Source organism: Carex rostrata, chromosome 35, assembly GCF_964058835.1.
Source record: "Carex rostrata chromosome 35, lpCarRost1.2, whole genome shotgun sequence".
NCBI classification, from domain to species: domain Eukaryota; kingdom Viridiplantae; phylum Streptophyta; class Magnoliopsida; order Poales; family Cyperaceae; genus Carex; species Carex rostrata.
Genome location: NC_135952.1, coordinates 1,589,076 through 1,602,212, shown reverse-complemented (window position 1 = coordinate 1,602,212; position 13,137 = coordinate 1,589,076). Strand labels below are relative to the sequence as shown.

General features: G+C 32.2%; 2 protein-coding genes across 2 annotated transcripts; one reads left to right on the top strand and one right to left on the bottom strand.

The window, feature by feature from the left end:
• Positions 1-249: 249 nt before the first annotated feature.
• LOC144549313 (cysteine-rich receptor-like protein kinase 8) lies at positions 250-4,464 on the bottom strand. The gene is made up of 6 exons (XM_078298029.1): positions 4,095-4,464; positions 2,121-2,518; positions 1,369-1,510; positions 1,052-1,118; positions 736-946; positions 250-458 (listed from the first exon to the last, which is right to left on the bottom strand). The coding sequence occupies exons 1-6, from the start codon at positions 4,433-4,435 to the stop codon at positions 250-252; spliced, it is 1,368 nt and encodes a 455-aa protein (XP_078154155.1). The 5' UTR covers positions 4,436-4,464.
• Positions 4,465-8,968: 4,504 nt separating this feature from the next.
• Positions 8,969-11,556, top strand: LOC144549515 (aspartyl protease family protein At5g10770-like). Its single transcript, XM_078298278.1, has 2 exons — positions 8,969-9,133; positions 10,210-11,556. The coding sequence occupies exons 1-2, from the start codon at positions 9,007-9,009 to the stop codon at positions 11,436-11,438; spliced, it is 1,356 nt and encodes a 451-aa protein (XP_078154404.1). The 5' UTR covers positions 8,969-9,006; the 3' UTR covers positions 11,439-11,556.
• Positions 11,557-13,137: the final 1,581 nt, after the last annotated feature.

Here is a 13,137-nt window from a genome sequence, read left to right as displayed (position 1 = left end):
GATAATGATTGGGATTTCTTGTTGGAGTGCCACAGGAAATCTATGCCAAGACAAAGATGGAAGGTGGGGGCACTCAGCCGAATATAGCAAGCTGGAGCATAATTTTATTTATTGCTTTGTATCTTGTTGTAAAATATAGAAATAAATCTCTAGAAAGGGAATGAAATAATATGGCAGATTGTTGCCTGATTACTAATCTCCTCATCTATATTAGTATACCAGAATTCTCATGTAAAATATACAAAATATTCAATTAAAATCAAAGAGCTTTGCAAGCCCAAAATCTGCAATCTTTGGATTCATATCTCTATCAAGCAATATATTACTGGCTTTGAAATCACGATGTACAATTTTTAATGGTGATTCCTCATGGAGGTAATGTAGACCGCGACAAGTGCCTTTAATTATCCTGTAACGTCTACTCCATTCGAGCTCCTTGCATTTGATATCGTCAGTTCCTGCAGTAAGACAAAAGGCATTTTAGTTCTTCTTGAGTGAAACAACTAATCAACATGACTAGAAAATAATAACTTGACATAATAGACAAAAAATTACTGATTGTTTTTAAATGACGAGTCTTGAATCCTGATCTTTGTGTAACCAGGCCAATTTTGACAAAAGTTTTCCAAATTTCGTTAGAAAACATCGAAGCCTCAACACAAAAATAATACAAAAAAAAAAAACAAATAACAGAATAATAGGAAACCCAAGGTTCGCTGCTGATCGAAACTTTACCAAAAAGGATCTTATCAAGACTTCTATTAGGAAGGTATTCGTAGCAAAGCATTCTCTCATCTTTGGATATACAGCATCCCAGCAATTGTACTAAATTGTTGTGCCTAAGTCGCACAAGTAGTTCAACCTCAGTCTTGAATTCAGTTGCTCCCTGTGTCGAACTTGTTGAGAGCCTTTTGACTGCTATTTCTTGACCATTGGGAAGTGTTCCCTGCCAAAAAAAATATTCTTATCATGTTATTTGACTACATATTACTGTTGTGCATACTGTATACAGCTTGAAAAATAGAGATATATGAAGTTCTGATTGGTTTACTTTAAAAACTGGTCCAAAACCGCCTTTGCCAAGTTTATTTTTATCAGAGAAGTTGCTGGTAGCATTTCTGATGGTAGTGAAGTCGTAAATGAGAAATTCTGACCCTGCAGCTTCTTGTAATTCCTCTAAAAACACTGAAGTACCAGCACAAGACAAAAAAGATATATGTATACAAAAATCATATTAGGTTGATTTATTAAGATAAAATATAAAGCATTAACCACAAATGGGGTCTTTTTGTCATTGGTATATATGCTTAATTATAGTTAAGTTTCAGTTATGTCCACTTGGAGGTTGAAATTAATATAAGTATGGACGTACATTTTGTTCCACTGAAAAGGGACCACTTTCTTTTAAACCAAATGCAAATTGTTATTGCGACTAGAAGAGTAGCAACACCACCAACTACTGCAACAATTATAGTTGTGTTTGATTTCTTCGGGAGCTTTGTACCAATATCTGCAATCATGTGTGAAGAACTCAGGATAGAATTTATCAGAATTCTCTCCAAATCTTGAGCATTCATTTCTTTAATTTTTTTTACTAAAATTTAGAAATCTAATTGCAATTTCAAGATTTTCTTCTATTGACTAGCATGAATTGAATATTCTAATAACCACAAAAGCACTTCTTGGTTTGACCTCAGGTGTTTCAATGTTTGAGACCATTCTAGACCTCACATTCTACTCCTGTAACAAAATATATAGTTTGATATTTCACTTTGTAATAAGATAGTTTGATATCGAACCATATTGGAGTTTTTTCCAATTTTTTGGAATAAAAACTGTTTGGCGAACACACCACCAAATTAATAGAGAGACAGGATCTGAACCTGGTACAGTTGTGGGAGCAGCAGCATGCGGAGCAGGACTTGGGCCAGATGGTATGTCTGCGACAAAATAATAATAGTTACGGAACAGATGGTATCAACGCTTTCATGAATTAATAAAAATCTTGTACACTGAATTCAGCGCATGTGAATTTTTTTCTTCTATTCATTCATTGAACTTTAAACTGTTAATTCCTCACGAACCAACTCTAGTTAGTTGTGAACCTGAGTGCAATATACCTTCCTGAGTTTGCATGATAGGAAACATCTCATAGTGCACAAAGCAAGAAAACCCGAAGTACCGCACACCTATACTATATGCGAGCATAGATGGCGGTTGTAGGTCACTGATGAGTGAGCTCAAGCATTTGTAGCACTCCTGATGATTTAAATCCCTTGTACACTGCAACAGCCCATACAATTTACCAATTCCATTCACACTTTCCTTCCCTGATGCTACCATATTATCTGATGCATTTGTTTTAGCAATTAGATGGTAAAATAATGCGTTCCGTGCATTTCCGAAGAGTTTACGGTCTTTATAGTTCTCCGAAGAGTAAATAGAGTATGAAGTTGTGTTTGCCACACTGAAAAAATTCTCGTTCGAGTAGCGAATAAAACATGGTCCTGATTCCAGCCTGCATTTAGGTAAACCAAAACTAATGTTATATATATATGTGGTGATTCTTATTTGAACCTTAATTAGCATACACCCTGCCATGCTACACGCTCATATCTTTGTTTCTAAAGTTTAAATAGTCTATTTGAAGAGCTCAACATGATCTCTATGTTGAAATCTGCTTGGAGACCAAATATTTCATTTTTTTGGAAAATATTTGCTATTTTTTAAGACAAACAAAATCGTTGTTTTTTAAAAAAAAATTGGACCGTCAATAAACAACAATTTTATTTGTCTTAAAAAATATCAAAAAATATAAAATTTGGTCTTCAAGCATATTTCAATATGGAAATCACGTTGAGCAGTTCAGATTAACAATTTGAGCTTTGAAAATGACACGGAAGGGCATGTAGCACCAAAAGTATTGTGCTACGCATAGCACCAAAAGGAATGTAAAATTAATTAAATTCAATTTGACGCCAAGTACAAATTAAATTGACTTTTAAAAATAAGTACCGATCATGGGATTCGGTACACTCCTTACCATAACTTAAAAATCAAAGCTACTTGTATATCATTCACTGTACCGATTTCTAGAATTAGTCTACCATTGCAAATGTTAGACCGATCCTCATATTTGGTACTTTCTAGTTTTTTAAAATAAAAAATTATCATCCCATTTTGTGCGATTTTTTTTTATTCCTATTTCCAAAAAAAAAAGTACTGTTGAGCAACAAGACAATTAATTAAATGGCGATTTTTTCTCATTCTCTCTCCAATTTAGCCAACTTTTTTCTCCCAATTTAACTTTTTATTGTAACTTTTTCCTTTGAAAGTCAAGTGATGCTGATGGAGAGAGACAGAGCATCGTTTTTTATGTTTTCCTTTTTTGTTGGAGGAAAATCTCATAGAATAAATTTAATCTGGTCGAATGAAATCAACCAAAAAAAAAATTATCTTTCATTTATTTTGGTTTTCAAACCAAGTGTTCAGAACATTGACACTACATTTAGTTTTTGATATCGATTCATCAATATTTTATAACAAATTGGTACCTATTTAATGTAGATGTTCCAACAAATTAATATCGATTTATCAAAGTTTCGTTGTAAAAAACTAATGTAGGTTCGATGTTCTGTATACCGAATTGTGATGAAATCAACGAGCTATCAATGTTAGAAATTAAATTAGCTAGTGTGGATGTTCTGGACACTGAGTTTGATCAATTTTATTTTTTTTAAATAATTAAATAAATGGATAAATAAATAAAAGAAGATAGAAAAAGAATGTCAAGTCATTTTTTTAAATAATTAATAAAAGGATAAATAATTAAAAGGAGATAGAAAAAGAATGTCAAGATGAGATATTGGATATCAAGTGTTTTCACCAGAGATTGACTATTTTGAAAATTTGTATGAACATAATAGAAATTTTTCATTATAAGTTTATCTTCATATAGTAAAATTTATTTTCTTTTTTTTATTATTAAAGGGCTTCGATGCATCTCCAGCATCTTTTAAAGAGACTTGAATTTATGCCACTGCGCTAAACCTACGGTTCTAAATGTAAGAAAATTAATGTAGTATATTCATTACCAGGTACCGGCATCTTTGCTGTCAGGACAATCGCTGGTGATATCAGAGGCAATTGTACTAAGACAACTGTTGCATGTGGTGAGGTTGCCATCAGCATAGCATATGCCAAGGCCATAGATTCGATCAGTATTTGTGCCAACCGTGTCGTTGAAGTAGCCGCCATTTGTTTGTGCACCAGTGATTATGGACATGAGAAGGCCTTGGAGATTATTCTTAAAGGTAGTATCTGAGGTATTAACAGAGCAGTAAGGTCGGCGTTGAAGCTGATCAGCATGAGGAGTTCTGCTATGGAGAAGTAAGAGTAGTATGAATGGGAAGAATTTAAGGAGATAGAGAGCCATTTATTTTAGAATTTGGTTGCCCAAGTACTGAGCAGGAACAAAGAGGAGATATTAATTTAACAAAGTGTGTAATGAATTAAGGGGACATTGAATTTATTGACTTGACTGATGAAGTTTTTAGAAAAGGAGAATTGTAGATGCAAAGGAGAGAGAATTCTTTATAATTAGAAAATATTCAAAAATAATTAAAAGGAACTAGAATGATTACTTACAAATTTAGATAGGTAGAAAGGCCAGAACCGCCGGATCCAGTCAATTTTTTTTTTTTTTTTTTTGGTGGAGAGATTGAAGTACGTTGGTTAACAAAAAAAATATTTTGAGCTAGATTCGGGGGTTTTGGTCGAAAGTTTCAACTAAATTCGGAGGTTTTGGTCCAAAGATTCGAGAGATTGAAGTATGTTGGTTAACAAAAAATATATTTTGAGCTGGATCCGGGGGATTCAGAGGTTTCGGTCCAAAGTTTTGACTGGATCCGGCAATTTCGGTCCTTTACAGTAATCATTCTAGTTTTGTACCTCATTTTTTTTGATCAATTTCTAATAATAAAAAATTCTCCAAAGGAGATCTAAATTTTTTTATTTATAGAAATTAATATAAATTAATAGAGTAGAACTAGAGTGCTCTTAAGTTCACCAAGTTTATCTAACACCCACACGGGTATTGCCAATAGCACTGTATTGAGAAAGTACAATTTTGCCCACTATTGTAAGCGACCTTGTTGCAGAATTTTTAAAAAATAGAATTCAATAGTAAATAATTTAATCATTTAGAATGATGGAGATTAGATTTTGAAAAATGGAACCAACTGTAAAACAAATTATATTATTATAACTTAATTTCTTGTGATTTTTTTGTTACTTTTATGTTTCTACCCACTCATATATTCTAACTTACTTAAGCATCTCCAATGACTTGCAAATTAATGCCATTGCAAAATTCTTGTTAGCAGTTTCTATTTCTTAAGAAAATTGACGGTTCTATTATTTAAAAAGTAAATTTTGACAATTATTACTCTTTCATGAATGCATTTATTTTACAGTTAGTGGTTATTTTCACTTTGACAACTGTCTTGTAATTGCTAATCAATTACATTGATGGAGATGCTCTATAAGTTTTCTTTCTTTATTTTACTGAACTTTCATCTCCACCAAAAGCATTAAGCACCCCCACAATTATTCTTCTATTAATCTTTTCTATATATTTTATTTCCTCACACCTCACACACACACGGTTTCCAATTGAAAACCACTGTAACCACTACATGGTTAATATAAAATAAGGCATGGCTCTCAGAAAAACTTTCAAGTCCATGATTTTTCATGTCATATTAGCTTAATTTCCGAATTTTTTCGCTATAAACTTTCTACTGGGAGACTTTGAATGCAATATTAGCTGTAGTCAACCTTTTTTCTACTATATTTTATTATTAACCATCTTGTGCTTTCATGGTCACATTGACTCCTCTAAATAATTCAGTCAACAAAGACCCTCCTATTTGAGGAAGAACTTTTTATAATTAGAAAATATTCAATAATGGTATGACATGAAACTAGAATTATTACTCAAAAATTTAGAGGAGACTTGGAGTGTTAACAAAGAAGAAAGAAAAATTAATTGGGTCAGATCGGTCCTTCTACCTAGCTATCTAAATTTTACAATATATAATCATTCTAGTTCCGTATCTTATTTTTGAACAATTTCTAATTATAAAAAAAAATTAGCTTTTGAACGAGGTCAAGAATCAAGCATAATATATGGGAGATTGTAATATTTAAAAATGGGAACATAGCGTGTTACACAACTAGAATATATCTGAGTTATATATGAAATGTATTGGCTCGCATTCTATGTGGTGCATGTGTTAAACACCTATGAAAATTCTTTTTGCCTTGGTCATTGAGACTGACAATTGTATTGTTACTGTGATGTATTTGTTTATGCATCACAGTAATTAGGTTCTTTCATGCATGACAGTATATATATCATGATAAGATGAAAAAAAAATTCAACCATGCATTTATCAAAAGCAAGTCAAATACAGACCCAAAAAGTAATTCACATTTCTCCCGTCAGCCCCAAAAAGTTAATAATCAATAAATATATAAAATACATATATGAGCAGGAAGTAAAAACTTTTTTTTTAATTCTCAAAGCAAATTAGTCCATCTATATATATAATGTACCAAGCTCCGTTTTGGAATGTATTTATTTCGAACAAAAATATATATCTGTAAATTTCAACCACTGGAAAGTCGGGGTGTCAATAGCACCCTTTTATCTGTTTACCCGATTCATATCGTATCCAAAAACATGAATAATGTTAAGATTTTTTTTTCGTTATAAGGATAACGATTTTCTTCCGTTATCTTATGTTTTTTCGTATAAAATAATTTTTAAAAATAAAATTATATATATAGATATATTTTTGTATGAATATGATACATGATAAAATAAAGTTTTGTATTTTATTAAATTTTCATAATACAAATTAGTTGTATTCATTATTATTATTTTCTTTTTTTCTTGTTTTCAAAAATATTTTATCAAAAGCACAATCGAAATGTCAATGGTACTTTTTATCTGTTTATCTGACCCGTACCATATTCAAAAAGATAGATAATGGTAAAGATTTTTTTTCGTTATCATAATGAGTACGGATATGAAAATACCTCCACCCGATCCGTATCGTACCCATTGACACCCCTACTGGAAAGTATCAAGGCACAAAGTCTTAATAGGGCTTTCTTTGAGTTGGGTTCTGATTGAATAATGGCATGATTGAAAAACAAAAAGGGCCTGGTTGAATTAGGTCCAAATTGTATATGGGCCTTATGCAAGCTATGTAATATATGAAAATATATCGGGCCTCTTTTTGGATTACATATGAATTATGAATTTATAATAAAAATTAGTTGTATTCATTATTATTATTTTTTTTCTTATTTTCAAAAATGTTTTATCAAAAGCACAATCAGAATGTCAATGTATTTTTTTATTTGTTTATCTGACTCGTACTGTATTCGAAAAGATAGATAATGGTAAATATTTTTTTTCGTTATCATAATGGATACGAATATGAAAATACCTCCACCCAACCCGAATGGTACCCATTGACACCCCTACTGGAAAGTATCAAGGCACAGTCTTAATAGGGCTTTCTTTGAGTTGGGTTCTGATTGAATAGTGGCATGATTGAGAAAAAAAAAAGGCCTGGTTGAATTAGGTCCAAATTGTATATGGGCCTTATGCAAGCTATGTAATATGAAAATATATCGGGCCTCTTGTTGGATTACATATGAATTTATGAAAGAAAATTATTGGCGAGTTTCTTCGGGTCCGGATCTCCTAATGTAGCCTAAAGTTTGAGTTTGGATTGGCACCATCCGATCAGAATCCTTACAAATATTAAAGTCCTGATCATTGTTGTAAAAAAGGATTCAGTGGTGGTTGTCAAATCGCCAAAAATACCTTTGCTGGAGTTGTGTTTGCTAGTTTTTTTCGATTAATTGACCGATTATTCTTGATTATTTATGTTCATTCTGTTTATTCTCATTTAATCCGTCATTTATTCAAGATTAGTCTTTTTTTATTACAAGACTCGTAGGCATTTTAGTCAATTATTTATTGCGTCATGTCTTTACCATTATATATTGTATCGTTTAGTCTGTTAAATCAGCTGATTAATCAGTACATATTTTGTTGTGCCTTGTCAGAATTTTTTTTAAGTATTAATTTTATACAAATTTATTAATTAACAACGAAATTAAGTTAAAATAATTTTATTTGATTAATGTGTACATAATGAGTTTAAATTAATCATTTATAATAAATTATAAATATATGCAGATAACTTTAATGAAACACAAAATTATTTATAAAATTCTAATTAATTGACCGCATTCTCATCCGTCTGACAAATGCATACCATTAGTTACAAGTTACAACTGGTCCTGACACGTTTAGTAACTAAGCAGCATTCCATTAGTTACTGGTTAATTACAACTGGTCCTGACACGTTTAGTAACTAAGCAGCATTCCATTAGTTACTGGTTAATTACAATTGCTCCTGACACGTTTAGTAACTAAGCAGCATTCCATTAGTTACTGGTTAATTACAATTGCTCCTGACACGTTTAGTAACTAAGCAGCATTCCATTAGTTACTGGTTAATTACAATTGCTCCTGACACGTTTAGTAACTAAGCAGCATTCCATTAGTTACTGGTTAATTACAATTGGTCCTGACACGTTTAGTAACTAAGCGCAAGAGTTGAAGACGTTCTGATCCGTGACTTGTAAATTAATCCATGGGTTGAATTTTATGGCAGTTGAGTTAATTGGACCAGTTCAAGTTGGGACCAATAAATTATTAACATAATAATTATGAAGAGCCAGAACAGCTATCTTATTCTGAACGAAACTATTGGTTAGAGTTTTTTTTAATATATGTGTAGATAATATAAGCATATATAGTATATATATAGTATATGCATGGGGTGAGTGCTTCATTGTATTCTTCCAATAGTACTATATACCCAAAAAAACAAAAATAGTATCTTAGCAAACTTAATAATGGCTACTTGCTTGCTCCCTTTGTTGCTATTTCTCTCTTTCTCAATTTCTGCATTTGGTTTGCAAAATTTTCATGTGGTGGATATACATTCTCTCATGTCAAGTGATGTTTGCTCCTCTTCAAAAGGTATCCATACTATTTTCATATTCTCATAGCAAAATGTCTATGTCCAGCTGTCAATTCAACAACAGTCTTAATTCGTTAATATTTAAAATATCTCTAGTACGTAATTGTTAATAAAACCCTTGATCTGAATTATTTCTTATATATTATTATTATGAAGGCCTCACACTGTCACACATATGACCTGTACTTTAGCAACGCTCTGACAAGTGGAATAACGGAATAGTGCCATTATTCTTCTAGAAGAGTAGTAATTATAAGTTCGGAATAGTGCAGTAATCAACTTTTCTGAAGAATTATAATCTCCCTTGTTGGTGTCTCTGCTTCAAGTCCGAACGAGAATAAATGGATAAGATCTGTACAATTAACAGAGCAGTTTTTGTTTCATGCAACGCACCAACTATATGCCGTACTGTTTTGATTCTATCGTTTTTGTGCTGTATGAAGTCAAAACTACTCTGTTAATTCTGGGGAGGTTCTCTGTTTCCTCCAGATGAGCTAGACCTCCTTAAGAATAGTAAAGCACTTCACACAGTCAATCCATCCCCCTTCCTCCTCTCTCTCTCAATCTACACCAGTGCTCTTTTATCCCAATCATATCCATTTCTGGAAATCTCCTGACCTAAAATTTTATCTCCTTGGAACTTTAAATTGCCTTGATGTTTTCTGAGTTGTGTTCAGAAAGGACATTTTTGTAAGTAAGGTGTTAGAATGAAATTGTTAATTGTGTGATTTAATTTTAGTTTAATTGAAATATATTTTTCCATTTTCTAAATTTAATAATTATTTGAAGTCCACATTAGTTAGTCTTTTTGGCTGTTATGTATTTATTATGTACTTAAAAGTAATTTATGGAGAGAGAAAGGGGGATAGCATAAAGATGTCCTTGTTTTAGTAATCCATTAGTTATTTCTTGTTTTTCAGATACTAAACTAGCACAGCCATGATGGTACATTGGACTTCAATAGTTGATTAGTTAATTAATCCTAGTGATTATTACAAAGAATAATTAAGAGACTTAAAATATTAATCATTTTATGTCTATTGTTAATCAATTCATGTGCAACATTAATTTGTAGATAGCAAGTCCAGACTGAGAGTTGTTGATCGCTACGGTCCCTGCTCTACGTTATCCTCTCGTCAGAACATATCCCCCGAACAAATCCTATCCAATGATCAATCACGAGTTAATTATATTCAGAGTCGCGTCGCCGCTCTTTCTGGCCAAGCAAATAACTCAGATCCATTGGCCTCATCAAAAATCCCAGCTCAATACGGTGGCTCATATGGTGTCGGCAATTACATTGTACAAGTTGGCTTCGGCACGCCTAGTAAAACTCTGACTCTTGTCTTTGATACAGGCAGTGAGGTCACATGGATCCAGTGCGAACCGTGTCAATACTGCTACATGCAGCTAGATCCGATCTTCGACCCGTCTCAATCCACTACCTTTGCAAATGTATCTTGTAACTCGATTCCATGTAATGCTGTCAGTTTCGGTTGTTCGAATTCGTCTTGCTTGTATGGTGTACTATATGGAGATGGATCGTACACAATCGGTTACTATGCCGAAGACACACTGACACTTAACCCTGATGTGATCGAAAAATTCCGGTTTGGATGTGGTCAAGACAATGAAGGGCTTTTTGGAGAAATTGCAGGATTGCTTGCTCTCGGTCCTGCCAATGATTCGTTTGTGTTGCAAACTTCCGACAAATATCACCGCATTTTCTCGTATTGTTTACCTGGTGTGTCAAGCTCCACAGGCTACCTGAAATTTGGTACCGACAGCTACTTACCAAACACTAAACGCACCCCGATTCCGGCGAACCTTAGGTCAGGACAATATTATTATTTTTTAAATATGACTGGACTAAGTGTTGCTGGTGAATCATTGAAGATACAATCAAAGGTATTCCCAAAAGCTGGTACAATAATCGACTCTGGTACTGTAATTACCCGGCTACCTCCTGACGCCTACAAGGCTCTCAGATCGACATTTAGAAAGCACATGAAGCAGTACAAGATGGCACCGAGTTTTTCGTTATTCGACACGTGCTATGACTTCACTGGGCTCGACATTATCACAATTCCATCTGTCGGCATCCAATTTTTAAATGATGTATCGTTGGATCTTGATCCTAATGGAATATTGTATGCGATTGGCAACTCGCAAGCCTGCCTCGCATTTGCCAGCAATAGAAAACGGACCGACTTGGGCATTTTTGGAAATGTCCAACAGAGAACATTTAATGTGATGTATGATGTATGGAATGGAGAAATTGGCTTCAGCCCAGATGCATGCTGATGCAAGTACCAGTACTGATTATCAGTAACTTAAGTACTGGTTGATTAAATTATTTTGTGCACAATTAATTTCCTTCATGTGTTAAAAAGTAAATTATTTTATGGGCACTTTTTGTTATTTAGTTTTCTTGTTCTATTTTCAATAATTTATGAAAATTTGAATGTCAAATTGTTCTTATGGTTGTAGCAAGGCTGCATATAGGCATGCTAGATTTAGCTTTTGGATGTAATTTGGTCCGGGTTGAGGTTTAATACATGTTCTGTTATTGTCATTTTTAAATTTGTAATTCTTATATCTCATGTGTTCGGTTTTACATTTCCTTGTTAATTCTATTTTCAGGTTACTTAATTTTCCGGATCATTGCTCTATGATATCAACATGTTTGCAGAAATATTGCACCGGACAAAGTTTTATATTTCGATTTTTTTACACAAAATAAATCTTATAAATCTTAAAATTTAATTATCCCAATTTTGCCATAATCGCTAGGGGTGTCAACTGGTACGATAAGGATCGGATGGAAGCATTTTTCATATCCCTACCCGTAATAAATTGTCTGTACACATACCCAACCCTTATCCACTATGAATTACCTTACCCGTACCCTTCCCTTGCCCGTTATGATTGTAGAATAACGAAACAGTACTAGTGGGTAAAATAACGGGTAATGCTAATATAATAATTAGTTTTATTATTTACTAAATAAAACATTAACACAGATTCATTTCACACATATATACGTGTTTCAAAGGTTTAAATTTTATTGGAATTTGTTGGAATTTATTTATTTAATTTAATAGTTAACTAAGTATAACAGAACTACATAGGATAATCAACTGTCCAATTTTAAAAAATTAAATAAAAATTAATGCATTTTCGAAAAACCAAAAGCATTTGAAGAATGTTTATTCATTGTTCATTAATATATAAATTACATATAATTTTTTTTATAATTAACCGGATAATGAATATAGAATAGACTATATATATATATATATATATATATATATATATATATCAGTAGTCTTACTCGTTTATATAACAAAGTCCAAATCATGTGACCTAGCCCAAAATAGCTACGCTGTCTCATTTTGTAATTGTTTACCGACCAGTTGCTGGTTTTTGGATTATCTATGGTTCGCTCTAGACTTTGAAATTATAATTATAATTACAATTAGAGAAATTACCTGTTCTCCAAAAAAATTCCATCCCAATTTTTTTTTTCCTTTTTGATCTTTCGTAACTTTTTTTTTTTATCGAATTTAGGACTTTCATTTTTTTTTCGGCGTACATTTAATATCTTAATATAAATACTTAATATGTTATATATCAACATTTGCATTCATAAGTATTAACACTTACATCAAAAATAAAAAATTTATTCTTTTCTTTCTTTAATTACGTCACCCACTCATTTTTTTACATGTTTTTAGAGGAGAAGTTTATTTTTCTCAGTTCAATCAGCTCGTTCATATTTCTGACGATCTATGAGAATTTTGCGAATCTAAAACTACAAACATCTTGTACTTGATTTTCTCTTTCAAAAGAGATTCATATTGAAGTATTTTCACGTTTTATTTGCTCCAATGTTTTTATCCTCTTAATATGCAATGTATAAAAACTCAATGTACTAGGTATAAATACTTGAAAGCTTAAGTGTTTAGACTTAAAAACTTATGTATTATTGTATTAGAATTAA